The sequence below is a fragment of the Typha angustifolia genome, chromosome 15 (genome assembly GCF_048772165.1).
Source record: "Typha angustifolia cultivar Huaian chromosome 15, ASM4877216v1, whole genome shotgun sequence".
NCBI classification, from domain to species: domain Eukaryota; kingdom Viridiplantae; phylum Streptophyta; class Magnoliopsida; order Poales; family Typhaceae; genus Typha; species Typha angustifolia.
Window position 1 is genome coordinate 20,701,661 of NC_133253.1, and position 20,286 is coordinate 20,721,946.

General features: G+C 38.7%; 5 protein-coding genes and 1 non-coding gene across 6 annotated transcripts; 3 read left to right on the top strand and 3 right to left on the bottom strand.

Annotated features, from left to right (window-relative positions):
• Nucleotides 1-49: 49 nt before the first annotated feature.
• On the bottom strand, nt 50-1,500 carry LOC140778802 (flavanone 3-dioxygenase 2-like). Its single transcript, XM_073123671.1, has 3 exons — nt 946-1,500; nt 554-875; nt 50-471 (listed from the first exon to the last, which is right to left on the bottom strand). Exons 1-3 carry the CDS (start codon nt 1,341-1,343, stop codon nt 211-213), a joined length of 981 nt encoding a protein of 326 aa, XP_072979772.1. The 5' UTR covers nt 1,344-1,500; the 3' UTR covers nt 50-210.
• Nucleotides 1,501-2,418: 918 nt separating this feature from the next.
• On the bottom strand, nt 2,419-7,343 carry LOC140779448 (NAP1-related protein 2-like). The gene is made up of 10 exons (XM_073124512.1): nt 7,085-7,343; nt 5,848-5,970; nt 5,690-5,740; nt 5,416-5,487; nt 5,196-5,309; nt 5,043-5,104; nt 4,130-4,190; nt 3,791-3,847; nt 3,654-3,695; nt 2,419-2,796 (listed from the first exon to the last, which is right to left on the bottom strand). The coding sequence occupies exons 1-10, from the start codon at nt 7,211-7,213 to the stop codon at nt 2,728-2,730; spliced, it is 780 nt and encodes a 259-aa protein (XP_072980613.1). The 5' UTR covers nt 7,214-7,343; the 3' UTR covers nt 2,419-2,727.
• Nucleotides 7,344-7,748: 405 nt separating this feature from the next.
• On the top strand, nt 7,749-7,821 carry TRNAK-CUU (transfer RNA lysine (anticodon CUU)). Its single transcript has one exon. It is a non-coding gene; the product is annotated as a tRNA-Lys (tRNA).
• An 855-nt stretch (nt 7,822-8,676) lies between these two features.
• Nucleotides 8,677-9,859, top strand: LOC140778828 (sphinganine C4-monooxygenase 1-like). Its single transcript, XM_073123700.1, has 2 exons — nt 8,677-9,000; nt 9,098-9,859. Exons 1-2 carry the CDS (start codon nt 8,779-8,781, stop codon nt 9,656-9,658), a joined length of 783 nt encoding a protein of 260 aa, XP_072979801.1. The 5' UTR covers nt 8,677-8,778; the 3' UTR covers nt 9,659-9,859.
• Nucleotides 9,860-13,435: 3,576 nt separating this feature from the next.
• On the top strand, nt 13,436-14,870 carry LOC140778038 (sphinganine C4-monooxygenase 2-like). Its single transcript, XM_073122557.1, has 2 exons — nt 13,436-13,834; nt 13,902-14,870. Exons 1-2 carry the CDS (start codon nt 13,613-13,615, stop codon nt 14,442-14,444), a joined length of 765 nt encoding a protein of 254 aa, XP_072978658.1. The 5' UTR covers nt 13,436-13,612; the 3' UTR covers nt 14,445-14,870.
• Nucleotides 14,871-16,601: 1,731 nt separating this feature from the next.
• LOC140778037 (probable galacturonosyltransferase 9) lies at nt 16,602-19,884 on the bottom strand. The gene is made up of 2 exons (XM_073122556.1): nt 18,385-19,884; nt 16,602-17,127 (listed from the first exon to the last, which is right to left on the bottom strand). Exons 1-2 carry the CDS (start codon nt 19,678-19,680, stop codon nt 16,849-16,851), a joined length of 1,575 nt encoding a protein of 524 aa, XP_072978657.1. The 5' UTR covers nt 19,681-19,884; the 3' UTR covers nt 16,602-16,848.
• Nucleotides 19,885-20,286: the final 402 nt, after the last annotated feature.

A 20,286-nucleotide genomic window follows, 5' to 3' on the forward strand; every position in this document is an offset into this window, starting at 1 on the left:
GTTATAAACTTCAACTAAAATAAATAATGAACTCTTGTCTGGTGGGATTATTTCTAATTACTAATTCCAGGAGGATTTGCACATTCACAAATTAATATGATCGTAACACCACGCAAAGTACTAATCTTGGTGCAATGTTCTTGAAATCCAACATACAGATATCAAATTAATCCCCACAGCTCGATCAATCACACATCACAAAGGCTGGTATCAGATGGCATAGTAGGAGATGTGAACAACATCCTCAGGCCTGGAAGGTGGGTGAGTCTTGTTCCTCATCCGCAGCTGCATGTACTCGTTGTACATAAATCCCCTATAACAAGGAGCCTCGCCGATCTCACTCGTGAACTGTGGCAATGGCTCGATCCACTTCTCCCCATCAATGTTAAAGAAGAAAGCAAAAGAGTGCCTGTATGCCTTCTTCCTCGTCACCCTATGCATCGCGCTCTTGAACTTATTGTTGCTTAATACCTTCGACAAATTAAGTTCCACATACTAATGAGCAAGTTCTTTATATAGTTTTTGAAGAAAGAAGGCATATATATATGCATACCTGAATAATATCACCAAGATTAACAATGATGCTCCCCTCGCTAGGGTCAGCTGAGACCCACTTCCCATCGTTCAGGACCTCTAGTCCTCCTACTTCGTCCTGGAAGACGAAAGTGAGGCAGTTCCCGTCCTGGTGCTCGCTCAGTCCGTTGTTCTCTGCCTCGGTCTCAGGGTAGTACCGCAGAGCCACCATCATGTCGAAGCTGCGGTTGGCGTTGTACTCTCTGAAGAAGTTGGGAGGAAGAGCCATGCACTCATTGAGGATGTCCTGTACCAGGATAGCCGTTTTGGAGAGCGCATGGTAGCACTCCTCTAGCGTTGCTCTGCAATTAATAGAGTCAAATGGTTTTGCAACCATCTATAGATAAGATGGGTTTGTGTCTCATGCCATACCTGAACTCGGCCGGGTCGTCCGGGTAGAGGTTGAATCCGAGCTCTGGAGAGAAGACCATCAAGTATTCGTTCTTGTCCGGGGAGTTCTCCGGTTGTTTGCAGTATCCTGCTGGTAGAGGAGATTTTGATGCTGGGATGGGTTTTGATTTAAGTTTCTCTTCGTCAGGGAGAGAGAAGAATGCCTTGGAGAGGTTGAGAGCTCGAACCATGAGCTCGGTGGGCACACCATGGTTCACTATTCGGAAGAAGCCATGGGTCTTGCATGCTTGGCCTATGGTTTCTTTGGCCAAGTTTATTCCATCTCTATCTACATCTCCATCTCCATCTCCATCTCCTTCTCCTTGGAGGAAAGGAGATAAATCCACAACTGGGATGGTGACGTTGGGTTCAGTCGCCATGCTCACAGCGCAAGGTTCTCTCAGAGAAATCGCTCGGTGCTTAGCGGTCTATCCCGGACGTTCGGTTTAAAGCATATGCAATTTGGGGCTCAGACCTTGTCATCGCCGATGATGAAGTAGCTATCTCCCTTAATTTGTCATCGGTAGAATCGGAAGATGCTCACACTGTCGCGGTTCTCTCGTGGTTGCACAAAACGACAAGCACCAATTCGTCATCAGTAGAAACGGAAGATGCTCACATAGTCGCGGCTCTCTCGTGGTTGCACGCACAAAACGACAGCCACCATTTCGTCCTGTAGTGGCTCAATCAGGAGTTTTCCACTAAACTAGTTCCGTTCGAAATTCTTTTTTATCAACGTAGACTGCCTTTAAAATTTGATTTGAGCTTAGCACCAAACTCGATTACTCAATTTTATTGTTTAGTCCTAATTTTTTATTGAGTAAATTTAGTTAGGTATAAGAAAAATAATAATAATAATAATAATATATATTCAATTACTAAATTAAATTAGGGGTTTTTGAATTAATTCAGAAGATCTCTAAACTCAAAACAAACAGAGCCATGAGCATTTTACCCTACTAAGATAAATATTTTTTATATACAAATAAAATTTTAACTTAACCTGCAAAAATACTAACTTAAAACAAAATTATATAAATAAAAAGCATTTGAGTATAGGATAAAAAGATCGAACTAACCGTCGGTCGTGTAAAATAGCAAAATAATTATAAATTAAATATTTTAGTTAGGACTACAGTATAATAAATTTAAGAAATTAATTTTTGATATATAAAATTTAAAAGAGGAATAGTTTGGTCAATCACTCTACAATCAGCAGTGGAAAGGGATAAAAACAAAGAGAAATTGCACCGCAAGAGTGCTAGCGGAAGTAATAAAAACAAAACGAAACTAAAAAGTTTAACGTCTGACATAAATTTCATCCTTGCATGGTGTCAAACATTGTCCCATATAGTATCATACTGACAGAAGAGACAATTGTCAACCCGGAAGATTCGGTACTTGTGTATAGGTCCAACTAAAGAAATAACATGAAGTGACGTGAAGACCAGCACATTGAAATACAAGTTAGTTAGTAATACTATTAAGAAATTTACTATTGGAGTCCAGAATGAGAAGCATGCCATGCTCCTTTATGTTAAATTAGCTATTACAAAGGTGGGCAAAGTGCTCTAGAGGAAGAGGCTCATGTAAGTGAAGCACCTAGACTGATAGCTATGAGAGGATTGGAATAAGATCAAGAGGAAACCTAAGATTATGGTCCTACACAGTCGTAACCAGTAACCAGTGTGTGCCGCAAGCTGCATTCCGCATAAGTGAACTGGAAGCCAACTGGGAATATAACTATCTTGAAAATAATTGAGATTAGTTGTCTTCATCGTCATCATCGTCCTCTTCATCATCGTCTTGCTCTCCATCCTCATCTTCCGATCCCTGTAAGAGAAAAAGAGGGTAATAATTCACAGGAATATTAGTCGAGACTGGTATATATTGCAACACCTGATAATTCTGAACATAAATCCTGCTTAAATAAATGAGAACAATAAGACATAATAACAAGTTTACTAATGAAGCAAAATCTATTGCAAAAAGCCAATCAAGGCCGCCTTCTAAATGGATAGAACTTCTGCTGTGAACAGAAAAACATTATAACACCCAAACATGATGGCAATCAATTGTTAACATTTACTTTCAAATTCATCCAAATCTGTTTCCATAAAGAGCAAGCTTCACAAGAATAGACAGAGAATGCAGGTTTCAACAATTCAAACAAAACCACAATCCTTAGCATCCAAAGACTGAGCAGAATGGACCAAATAATCTCTTTGACCAGTACAGGTAAACTGACTAGGTTAGAATAAAATTATTGTAGTAAAAAAATGCTTGCAATAAAGACAAAAACGAGCACCATTCCAGCACAATATTTGATACATAAATCTATGTATCAATTGATTATTATTCGGTTGACTTAAGCCATGTCAATATGCATGTGAGTTATGCCACTTCTTATAGTGCATTTTAAGTGTCACAAAAAGCATATGTAGGAGTTAAGACAAGAACAAGGCTCATTTACCCCTCAACTGAAAGCAAAGAACTGCAGCATAGGCCATTGAGGACTAAAAGCAGACTGGACGAAATCACAAGAAAAGAATGACTGGATGATAAATACAAGCACTCAGAAAAGGCAAAACAAAGGCCAAGGAAAAGACACTAAGATTCTGTAAAGGCTATTCAGTAGATGTATAGCATACCAAAATTAACTAGCTATATGCAGTATACAAAAAAAATACCTCTTCATCATCCTCATCTCCACCAAAATCCTCATCAGCTTCCTGCACCACCAGAGAAATTGTATGTTATTCCAAAACAAAAACAATTCTTGGGAAATGAAAAAGGCAAAACAAAGCAAGAAAGAAGAACAACATACATTGTTGAAATACTTCAAAGGATTGGGCCACAAATCTTCCTTAATAATATCAGCCACCTACATATACACATGTTGCAGCATAGATAACAACAATAGATAATACATATAAGTAGTTTAAATAGGCCAGAACTTGATATAGTGAAGACAAGGAACCCCAGATATACAAAATTACAAACCCAGCAGAATAAGTAAAATAGGAGACAATATAGTAGTACAAGGTAAATGGCATCACATCAAATAACATACAGAGACTAGTTGATAGCATGTTGTTTAAATGAACAGTAAAATGACTTTACTACTCTGTAGCAAAGATGACAGGATTATTTTTAAAGAATATACCTCATCTGCTACTCCATCTAAGAGATTCTTTTGTTGTGTTTCACTGAACCAACTGAAGAAACTGCACAAAAGAAATGCAAATAGGTAAGAAAAACAGATGCAAGCAATAATGCAAATTGAACTCTAATACATTGGATTTGCCTAAAACATTAAGGAGATAACACATCCCATGAGAATCATGCCTAGTGTTTGATGAGAGTTATGTTTCAACAGTATGATCTCCAGAAATCTTCCGTGAAGAGAAGTTACAAATCTAAAAAACTATTTCAGTCATCTCAAAATGCTCTCATTGTTACTGCTAATAAGTGGTGCCAGTGTATTCAGCTCAATCAGCTTGAGTAGCTTGGAAAGGAAAATGCAGTCGCCCAGTCTTGCAACTTCTGCCTTACTTCAGCCCTGCCTATGAACTTGATGTAGGTTGACTTGCCTCAACTTCAGGTAGAGCCAAAACGATGTCAGACATCATTTGGCGCGGAGTGACATGAGATATTAAACGGGCCAGATCAAGGTCCAGACTTAGCCTGCCCATTCTGAGTTTGAGTAGATAAATGCAAGCTTAAGCCTTAGTTCTCTGGCAACATGTCCTAGCCAAATTGGTGCATAGCCTGATAGCCATGTGGCTCACGGGCTAGAAATACATTATTATGTAGATGGCAATACTTAATAAGTTGTCGGGCACCATCACCACAATGCAACTCTCACCATATATTAGGATAAGTTTTTAAGAAATATCACGGTTCAGGATATATGGCACCAAGCCGATATCATGTACTGACGCACTGTCAGAAGGGTTAACAACAAAATACACGACATTGATTCTAACAGAATACTGAAAGGATTGATACAGATTGAATATCAGCTAACTTGGAAGCTATATTACCAAAAATATGACAGAATAAGAGGCAAAAAATACCTCTCCTCAGAAAAAGGTCGCTTGCTTCCTTTCTTCTCGTGAGCATTACCATTGGCAATATTCTTCATATTATGAGAAAAAAGAATGCCAGACTTAGACTACAAACTGGAAAATGAACTTCCAAAGAAATGCACTCCATATGTCAACCCTTACCATACCCTCCTTCCACTTAATTGCTGTACCATTTATATTAGTTGTTCCTTCCTCGGTGAATAAATATGTCTTTGTGAGCTTTATGTCTTCAAAGTAAGGATTTGGAGAGAAATTCTAAGAATATTAAACACCACATTAATGATGCAAAAACATAAAGCATAGAAAAAATACCTAAAGCATAAGAAAGCACAGGTTGAAAAATAGGTATACAACAACTCACAAAAGTAATAGTGTAGCCTGACTTCACATCTTTACAATCTTCAACATCTAGTGAAGTCAAATACTTGAGAATCTATATAAAAGAAAATTAAAGGAATGTCAGCACTGTAATACCTAATACAGATTAACAATTATATCCAGAACAGCCACAAGATTTTTGTCCTTAAACCAATTAAGGAATTATTAAAACATAAAAAGATATATCATGTTGTTTGACTCATTACTATGGATTAGGTTTCAAATGTTCTATCTTTGAGCACTGGAAGCACATATACCTTTTGGTCCTCCTCAGTTAGAAGATCACCAAGAGCAGGATGACTGAGAAACTGAAGAGTAGCAAAAATAATTAGAATAATAATAAAGAGATATATAAAAAAAATAAGTGTGCACTTTATAGAACAATACATAAAGGAAGTACGACTAGATTACAAACCGCAGTTAACCAAAAGTCAGGAATGGATTTGATTATCTCATTGCGTTTATGGTAAACAGGTCTGCGAACTTCATTATATTTCTGTTCCACCTCCAAAACTTTATCACTGGCTTCCTCATTAACCTAGTAATAATAAATAAGATCAGTAAAGCATGGAAAAAAAGCCTTAAACTTCAACAACCAACACATGATAGATTCTGAAAGCAATCCAACAAAATGAAGTTTATAGCAGAAGATACGTGAACAAAGTACTACACCACTTCATACAAAAGAGAATGTCTACTTACAGGCCGGAACAAGAAATTCCAAATGAATATTAGTTTGTTGAAATGGTTAGTTGTCAGCAGAACCACTGCCTAACAGGACCATGACAGAATCTTCAAAAGACAAAAAATCTGTCTTTGAGGACTCTTGCAAGTTCACTTCAGGTAAGCTTTCATACAAAGCTGAAACTATTTCAAGCCCTTTTTTTCCTTCAGAAATTATAACCTTCTTAATATTAGGAATACGGAATTATTAAAAAAATTTAGGATCATATTTGAAGGCTAATGCCTACAAAAAGTAGCACTAATTGTTCTGTGAAACATCAAAAGCTTCTATAAAAGCTTCTCTACAAGCTTATAGCCAAACTATACCAGCTAGGGAACAAATGCAATCTCAAACTTCAGGAAAATTTCTAATATAGATCTTTGATCTTTTACACCCATGTAGCATCTTTGCGTGCAACAAATATCATTATAAGTTTATATGGCTTCTGTATTACTTTTTTCCTCAGTTCGGTACAGTAGAATTCAGAAGAAATATTACTCGCCGCCCACAAAATGAAACTTTCTCTTTAAGAAAAGCTTCTCTGGAAACTTCTCTCGTTACTGAAAAGATGGGCATTTAAGATTACAGCCACAAAATCTGACGCACATAACCTTTGTTTCCTAACATTTTCTCCGCTTCGAAAAATAAATTGACTTGACTTCAAGATGTAACTCAAATTATCAAGTAGAAGGTGAACCTTGAAAAGGAAAAAATAAAGCAAAATCATAAATCTATTTTCTAATGACGTGATAGGGAAGCGAGGAAAAAGAACATGGAAAAAAACTTAAGAAGAAGCAAATTGCACAAAAGATCCCTTCTTGCTGATGCATCCCATACTAGATTACTGAATAACTTAATCCAACCAAATCATTGCTATAAAATTTAGATATAATTAGAAGAAAAGGAGAAAACGTAGGTAAAATCTCACCTTCTCGAGCTCATCTTGTATCTCCTGCAGCTTCTCGATGGAGAGCACGAGATCCCCATCAATGTGATCGTTCTCTTCCTCCACTCCTTTCTCTGCTACCTTCGACCTCTTCCCCTTGTCCGCCACCATCTTCCTCCGAGCCTCCTAAACCCTAACCCTAACACTAGAATTGGGCTATCAGACCAGAGGGCAACGGAGGCGTTTTAAGGGTTTTAGCCACCAACGAGAGAGAGGGAAACCACGAAAGCCTCGTTAGGGAGGAACTGAGCTTGATATTTATAGAACCCTTAGATCTTCTCCCGGTTAAACTACCGGGAAGCCGCCTAATGCGATGGAGTTCATCTGGACCGTCCGTTCTCATAGGATCTTGGGTTTCCAAGACGGGCGGTAATCGTAGTCGTCATGGTTAAACCCTAACCCTAGAGTATGCTTAATAAGCAAGTATGAACTATGAAGGCGTTTCGTCGGATTGATTACCCAAGCAAATTTCTTTCTTCACATTAATTTCTTCGCCTCGAGATTTATATTAACCCATAAAGCTAGACAACGTAGAGCTAAATCTCGGTATATATATATATATATATATATGTCACCGTTGCCCGAAAGACTAAATTGTATTCAACGTATTGTTCATGAGAAATACATGGTTTTAATTTATAAAAAGGCCCGTCTAGCTCAGTTGGTAGAGCGCAAGGCTCTTAACCTTGTGGTCGTGGGTTCGAGCCCCACGGTGGGCGTACTTATATTTTCATCATCATGATTTTATCTCTTGGTCTTTTTGTATTCTTACGGGATGTATAGATGATAGAAGTAGTTTGGGTGGTTAACCTGTCAGTGTAGTGTTTGGATGCTGTTTCTTTCATCCTGTCGGCTGTGTGCTCTCGTTGGTCCAATGCACCATCAATGATCATGTGATTTAATAAAAGTTCTCTCTTTTTTTTTATTAAAAAAAAAATCTACCATATCAATTTCTTCACATTTAAAAATTGATCAAAGAGGTCAAATTCCTGCAACATCCAATCAGATCACCATCAACTGATCCATTTCTGTTCCTTTTCTTTTACTATTGTTTTTCAGAGAAACCATACCATGCAGGGGGCACCAAGAGTAGATGAATTAAGTTGTATGTATAGATGTACTCCTTGAGAGCAATTGGAGTCTAGCAATTTGTCCTACTTCAACAAATGCACTTCTACTCTCAATGATTTAAAGTTAAGGGTAAGTTATAGTTTAACTATCTATAGTTTCACTGACTTCCAACTTAGTGCAATATATTTTTTTAAACTTCCTTATGAATTAAAAACTAAGTTATAATTATTAATTTATTCCTACAATAAATAAGGTCTGATTTGAAGATAGTAGAGGAACTTTTGTTATTTAGCAATTTGCTAAATAATGATAGAGGTAGCTTGATCATTTGTATCTTTTAGTTTGGATGAAAAATCTAAGAGTTACAAATATAAATTCCCTTAGAGTTAATTCTATAGGCTCACCGGTGATAAGGCAAACTATATTAGGTTCAAAAAGTGATATACTTAATTATTCCTGGTGTCATTTTGCATTCTATATATAAATCAATCCACTAAGCTCCAAAAGTATATCCTCCTCAACTAATTAACCCATCACTCGCAATCTCTCTCTCTCTCTCTCTCTCTCTCTCTCTCTCTCTCCCTTTGTGTGTGAAAGTAATCGAAATGGTTCATCTCCCTTCTGATGAAGCTCTGGGCATTGTGACTCCCATTCTAGTCTACTGGCTCTACTCAGGCTTGTACATGATGCTTGGATCCCTCGACAGGTACCGATTACACTCGCGGAAGGATGAAGACCTCAAGAACTTAGTTTCCAAACGCCACGTCGCCATTGTTGTTCTCCTCCAGCAACTGGTTCAGGCTGCAGTCGCCTTCTTGGTCTTCAGGGTAAGCATTCAAAACATTGTTTTAAATTCTTGCAATCTTTTTCTTATTCTTATGTTCGCTCTCTTCCAATTCTTACGCTAATCTTCTTCGTACATAGATGACGAGAGATAATGACACTAGCACTAGTAGTACGAGTGGTGGTCATACTACGCCCTTCGTCGTGATAGCAAAACAAGTCTTGGTGGCAATGTTTGTGATAGATACGTGGCAATATTTCTGGCATAGGTACATGCACACCAACAAGTACTTATATCGCCGGATCCATTCATGGCACCACCGCCTCGTCGTCCCGTACGCCTTCGGCAGCCAATACAACCACCCCATCGAGGGGTTCCTCCTCGACACTCTCGGCGGAGCCCTTGCTTTCGCGGCGTCCGGCATGACGCCGCGGACCTCTATCTTCTTCTTCTCCTTCTCGACCATCAAAGGCATCGACGACCACTGCGGCCTCTGGCTCCCCGGCAACTTATTCCACTCCTTATTCTGGAATAACACCGCGTACCACGACATCCATCACCAACTCCACGGCAGCAAGTATAACTTCTCGCAGCCGTTCTTCGTCACGTGGGATAAGATCCTTGGGACTCATATGCCTTACAAGCTCGAGAAGAGGCATGGTGGTGGTCTCGAAGCAAGGCCTGCAAAAAGACTAGCTTAATTTGTCACAGTGGTAGTTCTTTTAGTCCAATAGGAGTGAAAATAAATAAATAAATAAAGAAATAAAGGTAATTGTGACAACAACAAAAAAGAAAGAAAGAAAGAGGAGAGAGAGAGAGGTGTAAATGGTTTTAATTAGTTCTTTATCGGCCGACCTAATTTGCGAATTTATTACAATTAATGTTGCTGTTAGCCAGTTACAGTTCCATGTACAATTCTCTGTACTTCTTTCACATGAATAAGTCATTGTGAGTTCGTGACCATATAAATGCAGTGCGGTTTCCAGTCACGATGGCTTAGAATGTGTTTGAGATATCTGTGACTGACCTAAAGTTTTCCAAATTCTGTACACACTAACCCACATTCATTCTCTTTCACTTGACACGCTAAAAACACGGGAGAATTTTCGCACAAACAAACTCAGAAGCCATTAGTGCAAGTTATTAACACTGTTATGCCTCCTTCGGTTCACGTATAAATTTTTTTAAGAATAACTTTATATACTTATTTTAAATATAAATTAGTTATGTCTCTAACTTTATTCACATTTTGTTGTTTGGTCGTAATAAATTTATGTAAAAATTTATAGTTGGTTAATACCTATAAATGAGTATACTTATTATACTAAAAATTTTACTTAGAAAATATGCAGAAGATAATAAAATCACGTGACTTATTTTATATAAAAATTGACCCCAAAAAAAAAAATATATATATATATATATATAAGACAAGAAAAGTTATCTTTTTAAGTTTGTTAGAAATTAGGATGAAATATATATATATATATATATAGAACCTAAACTAATTTTATAATGAATGGGTAGGTCAATGGATGGTCTTGTTCGGTTATTGATATTGTGCTAGCTGGCAACTAATTAAATTGCCTCTAAGTTAGCTTGAAACAGTTGAGATAGGACCTAGCAATTGCATGCATGCGGGCATGCATCCTTTGTGGGTCTACCAGGACCACTTCATCTTCATTTTAGCTAACTTTATGCTACCAAACACTTGCCCATCACGTCTCCTAATTTTGAGGGCTTTTATCATTTAATCTTATTTTTTTTTTAATTTTAAGAATAAACTTTAATAAGTAACGTATATAAGAATTATGTGTATTTTATTATAACAAATTATACATTGATTATACAAAATTATATATATAAAGAAATAAGATACTATTAAACTATAAAAGCCTGTCTCCATCGAGTGTGCAACTAATTATAGTAGAAAAATAATTTACAAAATGAGACGAGATAATTCTCTTTTCAAATATTTTTTACCCATGACTATTGTACTTTTTTGGGTATATAACGACCCTCCTAGTTTATTTTGTATTTAATGACTCCCTAACGGAAAGGGTTAAGTGAGATACTTCTAATAGTTAAAAGGGTCATTATATATCCAAAAAAAACTTGTTGAGATAATTTTTTGTGAGAAAGTGTGATAGTTCATGAGGTGAAAAATGAATCATCTCGAATGAGATATTACATTTCACCCCATGCATTATTGACTAATTTCTAATATAAATTTTCTTTTAGCAATTTTATTGTTGTTGAGAAATAGACAAATTAATGACCTCCTAAATTATTATTTTTTCGTATATAATAACTCCTAATGAAAAAAATTAAGGTACCGACTATTTTCTACACCAAGGGGTCATTATGTATAAAAAAAAAATGTTCATATAATCGTAAGAACGAGTGATAATTCATGGGACGAAAAGAGAATTATCCTAACTAGTTAGATATTACATTTCACCCTGTGCATTATTAAACAATTTCTAACATAAATTGCCTTTTGACATTTTTTTTTGTTGAGAAATAGGCAAATTAATTTGTTGCAGCAACCTAAAGTTTACGGTTGAACAGTTGGATCGTATGTTGGAGCCGTTAAGAAAATTAATAGTGTATTATTATTTCATTAAATTGTAGGAAGGATTGGGACCTAATAAAGGATAAAAATAAGAATAAAGGACATGAACAGGGAGAGGGCGGTGAGGCAAAGAGGAACATGCATGCATGGATGAACAGCGTATAATTATGACCCTGAGAAATGCCGGCTTTATTTATATTTATCGTAACCACCTAAAGTTTACGCAATTAATGGAGAATTTAGCGAGATTAACAAAGCAAACAGAATTATTAAAAGACGGCCGAGATGTCGTATCCGACAGTAGCACCGACAGAGATTATGAGTTGAAATCTTTATCCATCCTAAATATTGGGATTAATATTTATTTGATAGACTTTTATCATAGTGTTTATATGCAACTTGTAGCATAGGACAATCTATTAAAAATAAATGAAAATATTTTATTATTTTCTCTTTAACACTATATTGTTACTTTAGTTAACTACTATTAACTTTATCAAACTCTACTGATTAAATGATTCACTTTTTTAAAGTCCTATCCCACTTTAGCTCATTTCACAAAATCAAAGATTTCTTCTTAGATCTAATTAATTACCATACCATGTCTCACTAAAAGATAATTTAGGTTTTTTTTAAAAAAAGTTAAATATATTTCACCCCTCTACTTTAATTATTTTCTAAGTTAGTTCTATGACTTATGACTAAAATAAAACTGCTAGTTTTATTGTTAAGTTAACAAAGTACTATAATTATTTTAATAATTTTATAGTACTATATTAAAATTTACATATCTTCTCCGACAAACAAATGAGCATTTTGATTATTTTGATATTGTTCAATTAAGTCTAATAAAAAAATAATTTTACTTTAACGATAAGTACACGAATTAATTTGATATCTTTTAAAGTACATGAGAAATTTTAGGCATAAGTAAGTATAAAAGAGTAAAATACATTTAACCCTTAAAATAATATAAAATTCTAATAAATTATTTATTGGGTTGTTTCGCTTGAAAATGTTAGGGTCAATTAAGGACAAGAAAATGAGATGTTGAAATACGGAATTCCAAAATATTGGACGTTAATCAGAAAATGTTTATTGGACTTGGAATCTAATTTGCAAATGCACTGGAGATCTTTTCTTTTTTCCTGGATTAGTTCTGCTCAATGGTTTGAAGGATCAAATTAAATATGTGACAGAGAGCATAATACCTATACTTTTTGGTGTTATTAGCAACGGAAGAATTGATTAACAACTGCAATTCTCATTTATGGCGTACGAACACGTAGCTAATTAACCACAAAACTATCGTTGTTAAAGCACCAAGTGCTTTTAAGTTTTAATTAGTGATAGGTCTAGGCCATGCGACATGTTTATTTGATATGCGTTAAATTTTGGATTTTGGATTAGAATTCAAAATCCACAGTTAACACACAGCATCAATATATATATATATAAAGGCCACAAATAATCACCTGAGACGTCTCACAAAAGAAATTGTTTGAGAGATTGGAAACACGAGGATTCCACAAACTACGCAGGCGTTTGATCAATTGATCCCCTCCGGTAAACAAAACAGGGGATAACATTGGCATAGTTTTCTATGAGGATCAGGTGAAGAAAACGAAACAACATTTAAGCACATTGATTGAGTTGTAAGATGTCAGCATGATGATGTCTTCGATACCTTGACCATCAGGCAGGCATCTTCCTCTGTGCCACATAGAGTTGACCTTCCAGTTCACAATGCCCATCAGATGGCTGGGTCTGCCCACAGGATCATGAGTCCATAGACTTCAGTTAAGAGTTCCAGTTGGTTTCCCCAGTCAAATCCATGTGCATGCATTGAGACAGCACCTAGTTATTGACAGAATATTGCATCTCCTCACCTCATGTGCTCTCCATTATCCCTGCACCAATAAAAGTCAAGTTCTTTGTGGGAGAAAAAAAAGAAAAAAAAGAGAGCAGCTATTCGTTGCTTTGACAGATCAATTGCAGCTAAGAACTCAGAAGAAAAGTTTTTCCCTGCTCTATATATAGCTAAATATATCGAAAAAGAAGAATACTGAAGGGAGAAGAAATGGGTTACAAGATATCAGATGAGATGCTGGGAACTTTTGTGCCTGTCTTGGTGTACTGGCTGTACTCTGGAATTTATGTGCTGCTAGGATCATTGGAGAAGTACAGGTTGCACTCGAGGAAGGAGGAGGAAGCCAAGAATTTAGTATCGAAAGGAACCGTCGTCAAAGGTGTTCTAATCCAACAAGCATTTCAGATTGTCGTCGCCATCATCCTATTCAAGGTAAAACAAGAACGGTAGTTTCATTGACATGCATTAGTTTCCTTACTGAATTCCTGAGCATATGCAGGTGGTCAGCAAAGATGAAGAGATTAATCGAGCCTCGCAGCCTTCCTTGTTGTTGTTGGTGATTCAGTTTGTTCTTGCGATGTTCGTCCTGGATACATGGCAGTACTTCATTCATAGATACATGCACACGAACAAGTTCTTGTACAGGCATATCCACTCTAAGCATCACAGCCTTGTTGTGCCCTTTGCATATGGAGCTCTATACAACCATCCACTGGAAGGCCTGCTTCTTGACACTGTTGGTGGTGCCTTATCTTTTCTGATCTCCGGCATGACCCCTCGGACGGCGATTTTCTTCTTCTCATTCGCGACCATTAAGACAGTTGATGACCATTGCGGCCTCTGGCTTCCTGGCAATCCTCTCCATGTGTTCTTCAACAACAACAGTGCTTATCATGATGTCCATCACCAGCTTTATGGTGGCAAATACAACTTCTCACAGCCATTCTTTGTTGTTTGGGACAGAATTCTTGGAACATACATGCCATACTCCCTGAAAAAGAGAAAGAATGGTAGTCTTGAAGCAAGGCCAGTAAAAGAATAGATTAGCATAGGAATTGTCTATATAACATGATTGTGTATGTTCTAAGTTCTAACATAGTTCTGTAAGCAGAGTAGTGTGAAATTGCCGAGTGGGAAATTTGTAAGTTATCTCTGCCATTTATATACACAATAAGGAGATCAAAATTGCTACCATATTTGCAATGGCATTTCCAATTCAGCATTTCAGCACAATTGCTGAATAGTTTTTGTATTAGTGAAAAATCATGTCACGTACAGGACAATTTCTATTACTTGGAAGATGGCTGACTTATTGATCAGGAGAAGGCAGAAGCAAACATTAAACCAGATATTTCTTAGTCACAATACTAGCCATTTTCTAGGGCTCAAAGAGCAACATTGCGCAAGCATTCAATTCCACGGTTCAATATAAGTATATATATGACATATACGAGCTGGAATGGTTAGTCATCATCTTACCACTTGGGTAGAGAAAAACTTGACATTGAGGCATGAGAGAAGGCTTCTACTAGTCGGTCTATGCTGGAAGGATCACCTGAACCAGAGTGAAAAAAGAGAGCAGATAACACTTTTACTCTCTAGTGGGTCATTAATGCAGATCAATAGAAGTACAAAATAGAAGGAGAAGAAGAAGAAGGATTACTTGATTGAGTAACGAATATCAAGTGCTCTGAAATACAAAACATATATCTTGGTCTATCAAAGTTTACCACACATTGTAAACTCATTTGAGTTATAAAAAAGAGGTGGTAAATCTTTTTCTTAAGAGAAAGGGTAGAGGTGTTAAATCTTAACCGTAGATAAACAATAACAGTGTAGGTTGACAAACAATATTGAGGATTACGATAAGAAATAGTAGAAATTGTTCGTTATCATTAAAAAGCTCACAGGTCACCTTTTCGGCCAGAAAAAAGAATATCAAAATAATGCATTAACAGTCAGATCCTATCGTCAGAATATTTTTCCTCTTTGGCCTTGTTTTCCAGGTAGTGAAATGCGACAATTGGTCAAGGAAAAATAATAAGGTGGCCTTCCGGTGCCAGCATTTTGATGGTTAGCATGTTCTATATAATGATGAAGGGATCAAAATCTTACCTGTCTGAAAACAACAGAATTAAGATCCTAGTCAGATGATAGCTGATTTAAATACTTACTTGCACAGCCATAGTTATATTGGTGTGATAAAGTGAAATTCCTCTCTTCAGCATTAATTGCAACTCTGGGATATGAATTGTGCTCTTACCAGTTTGCAGATGGAGCTTCATCCGATATATCATGACAGTTCTGAGAGATTGGACACCAAGAGATGATCAAAATACCTGAAAAGGTCAAGCATAAAATTATATTCTTCGTAGTCCTAGAACCTATATTAACAATGGTGTTAAATAGTCAATGAGAACTTTGAAAGTACAGGCGTGCAGCAGACCTTTTGAACTGTATTTCCAAATGAATATTTTAGGCCTGAGATCCTATCCATTATGTTTCATATGAAAGATAAAAGGACAAGATTACCTTGTGAGAGGTGAACTAGCAGACTGGCACAAAACACAAACAGGAGGAAATAAAAAAATGACAAGGAGCTTCACACAGTTCAACCTTTCAAGCTTCATGAACGCTAACAGTACTTCTCTAAGAACAAAAGCAAAACCTATGACAGGAGGGCTTTTCTCTTCCTTCTGTCCTAAAGTAACCACCAAATGGCGTCCCTCATGAGACTGCCCCAGAGTGAAAATTTTCTTCAAAAGTGAACCTGTTAATTGATGTATGTGAAGGTTCAAATCAAGGTCCATGTTAAATGGACTATTTTCACCACTACTTGTACAAGGTGATAAAAGCTATGTTACATAAAGTAATGATACTACAAAAATCACACAGTTCCACATCTCAATTAGATATGAATGATGAATAGGGCAACCTTGTCGAATTGTTTCTGTTGCCTCCGAGTCTGATAGAAGCAAGGATACTGACCATGGGTCACTCATGTTTGGCTAAAGAGTGCAACTGAAAAAATGCAGATATCTTTCTCCCTGTAATCAACAACATAAATAGCTAAATGTATCCAATTTTCAGTGTTATCTACATAAGCATAGTCCTGTAGCAAAATATGGAGGAAGGAGTAAAGAAAAGGATATCATTAATAGTTAGCTAGGAGTAGATTTTCCACCAGAATAGAAAAAAGTAACTGCAAGGAATATGCACTTTGTTCCCTTATATATTAAAGCAATCCAGTACAGCTTAGCTACACAAAAGCACTCCAAGGACTAAATATATATTGAAGGCCTGCTAACAGAATGCAATATGGAGAAAGGCATCTCTATCATCACAGAAAACAATATGGCAGGTTGCTTTTGCCCAGAAACTTCAACTACAGATACCACATGGGCAGGGACCTGGTTGAGCGACCTCACGCAGACAATTTGTCTGGTTTAAAGTCCAAAATTGCAAAGTGGCAGGAACTCCATTTCAGTATCCACGTACTTTGTCCACAGGTGCTTATATTGGTTCATAGCAACATCAAGCCATGGCTTCATGTTCCCATTGAAATGTATGACAGCAGCATTGCGAATCTCCTCCGGGCTAATACTTGGGTTGTAACCAAGCCCCATCACATGCCATGACTTGTCTAGTGGTTTTGTAGTTGTATAAAATGAAATCAGTCCTGCTGGAAGCACAGATCCTGGGTTCCATAACAATCCATCCGCATTCTGCCAAGACAACAGCAAAGATAAGGCGTCAAATTGGTGTGAGCTCTGCTAAGGTAAAGTATCACTAACACAAATATGGTAATATATAAGAAAAATAACAAGGAACAAAAAGAGAACATAATAAATACTTCTATGTGCCAAGTGCCAAAACGTAGCATGGACTTTACAGGACAAATTGTGAGAGGTACAATAAGAAAGTGAAGATCTTGAAAGTACAGTCAGAAAAAATGGGCTAGGTGGATACATGGTAACAACTAAGTAGTGGAAGTTGAACCCACAATCCTTTCAATTTAATTTACTTAATAAGATGGGTGCTATCCAATTTGGAAATCTCTGCACCTTTTGTTGTTTGTGCTGTTGACTTATTGGGTATTTCTGTTTCTGTACATGTTTGTTACAATAAATAGAATGAGATGTTTTCCTTGCCAATCAAGAAGTTTTGAGAGAAAAAGTCTCAGATTTTAATCCGTTGTATAGGAAGCAGCATTTGAAAATGTTTTCCTTGCCAATCGCTGCTAGATTCGGATCCGCAACTTAAAATTTTAATCGATAACCCTCCCCCCCTCTCTTTCTTCCTCCTCCCTTGGGTTAGGGCACCCGACACGAGCTCGGGCGGCGAAGGGTTGCTCGGCAACGAGGTTGATGGCAAGCGGCAAAGTTATTAGGAAGGGTGTCGTGCGACACCTCTCGTGCCACGTGCTGGTACGCCGCCGGATGGCAAGTGTCAACCAACACGCCCCGTGCCACGTGCTGGTAGACCATGATGACCTCATGTACTGCAAATTTTTGACTTAAACAAGATCTATGGATTACAAGATCAAGAGTAGGATCAACAAAACTAACTAATTTTATATGGAATCAAGGCTAAAGTATGTATAGCCTGGTATGAAAGAGCTATGAGTGAAGAAATTAGGATTATAGGGCTTGTGCTCACGATAACAAGGAAACAGGAGCTTCAACCACGACAAGTACCATAACATTTAAAGACAGAAAAAAAGTAGGTTAAAGACTGCCACAAATAGCTCAGTTAGTGCAACAATATTTTATCTGTACAGATTAGTAAGCAGCTACTGGTAGTAGAATAAAACAACTTTAAGATATAAAGGCTTAAGATTCAGCCAGTGAGAACTATTGTAACAGAAACCTATAGGAATCTATGGAGCAAACAAAATTGATACAAATGCAGCAGGCTCAGTTAGAGTTTTGGAAATCATTGGACTTTAAGAAATCATATGCACTTAGAAGACGGACACTCACCAAGCTCTGGTACCGGTGGAATTGTTCTGTGCACTGTGCGGTCCTCCAAGCATCGAGATCGAACACATTCACCCCATATGCCCAAGCACACGCCCGTGGATTGAACTGCTCTTTCACTGCTGGATGCGAGAAATTAAGGTACCTCCGGTATCTCCTGAATCCCCCAAAGCATGTCTCCACTGCCCCATTCACCCTCTCATCCAGATCCACCCTCCACAGCGGCGCCAAATCCTTCTGCACCACCACATCATCCTCCAAGAACACTATCCTCCTCAGCTTCGGAAAAATCTCGGGCAAGTAAAACCTGAGATGCTCCAGCAGCGCCACATCCCTCTTTCCTTCCTCGATCTGCCGCACCACCGGTGAGTAGGAAGAATTCAAGAACCCGAATTCTGCAACTGATCTAACCTCCACGTGCGCTCCGGCCGTTGGCGGCCGCTTTGTGAACCAAACCTGCATTGCCGAAAGGTACATCGGGTCGGTGATGACATGGAAGACGTGTTTCCACGGCTCGGCGGCATTCTTGATCGCGGAGTTGATGACTACAGAGACGGCGATGATGTTGTCGGAAAAGATGGCATAGTGGAAGAGGTCAGGGTTGGAGAATTCGGCGGCGGGGAAAGAGGGGGGACGGTAGGATTCCGGGTGAGCGATGTGGTCCTCCATTAAGCGCATGGCCAGGCAATGAAGGCTCTTGGGGGTGGATCCGGCGGCGATGCGACCCGAAAGATCCCGAAGCTTCTTGGCGCGGTGGAGCTGCTCGTGCACAGCGAAGATGGTGTCGCGAAGCTTCTGGATCTTGAGCTGGGTGTCGAAGGACTCCTTGGACTCGGCCACGAGCTGCCGCGCGAACTTGACGCGGTCCTTGGTCTCCTTCTCAATGGGGCGGAGGGAGTCCTCGTCGGACGAGAGCGAGTCGAGGCGGGAGGCGAGAGAGGAGAGGGAGGCAGAGAGGTCCTCGAAGACGGTGAGCTGGCGGGAGGCGTCAAGCTTCTGGCGGCGGGCGAAGGCGGCGTACGCGGCGACGAGCGCGGCATGGTCGGCGGCCTGGCGGCGGATCAGGTCAAGGCGGGTGCGAAGGGGGTCGGACTCGAGGGCTGAAAGGTAGGTGCGGCGGCGGACGGCGGCTGCGGCGAAGGAGGCGGCGGAGGAAGATGACGAATCGGAGTTGGAGGAGGAGAGGAGAGCGGAGAGCGCGGCGAGGGAGAGGAGTGTGAAGGAGGCGGAGATGAAGACGCGGTAGGTGAAAAAGGCGCGGATGCCGCCCATCGGGCGGAACGGGCGGCCTCCCGCCATTGATCTGGGTGTATGCTGTTCAGGGACCCAGCAGCGGATCTGGCGATCGCTGTCAGTTTGCGGTATCGATCGCCATACTGAGAGTGGTGTTCTGTTTCTCTCTCTCGGCAGCGGTGGTGGCGAAGAGAGTGGGAAAGTAGCAGTGGAGAGTGAGTAGGGGTGCGATCTCGGTCCTCTCGGATGAATGGATGATGGTTACAGGATCCGGTTGTTTACAATTAATGTGCTTGCCGATGGGGGAATAGATCAGGGCCGTTGGATGTCAAATGATTGATGCTTGATTGGTGGATGGATATAAAACGCGTTGAATGAAGCGCATAGTGACAATAAATTGCGTCCTTGTGATGTTCCTTGCGTCCTGCGTATGAATTGGGCACGCCCGACAAGGGGAGACTCTGTGAGCTACTGTTAGATATGGGCTTTGTTGCAGAGTTTAAAAGTAATTCATAAAAAATGGGAACAAGTGATTGTGAAATCAGACGCTAAACTTAAACTTAATTAAAGTTGTCCGAGGGGAGGGCAGCTGTCCTTGGAGGCTGAGAGGGATATCCCATAGGTGTGTGTCAATATCGTCTGGTTTATTTAAAATTTTATTTAAGCATACTT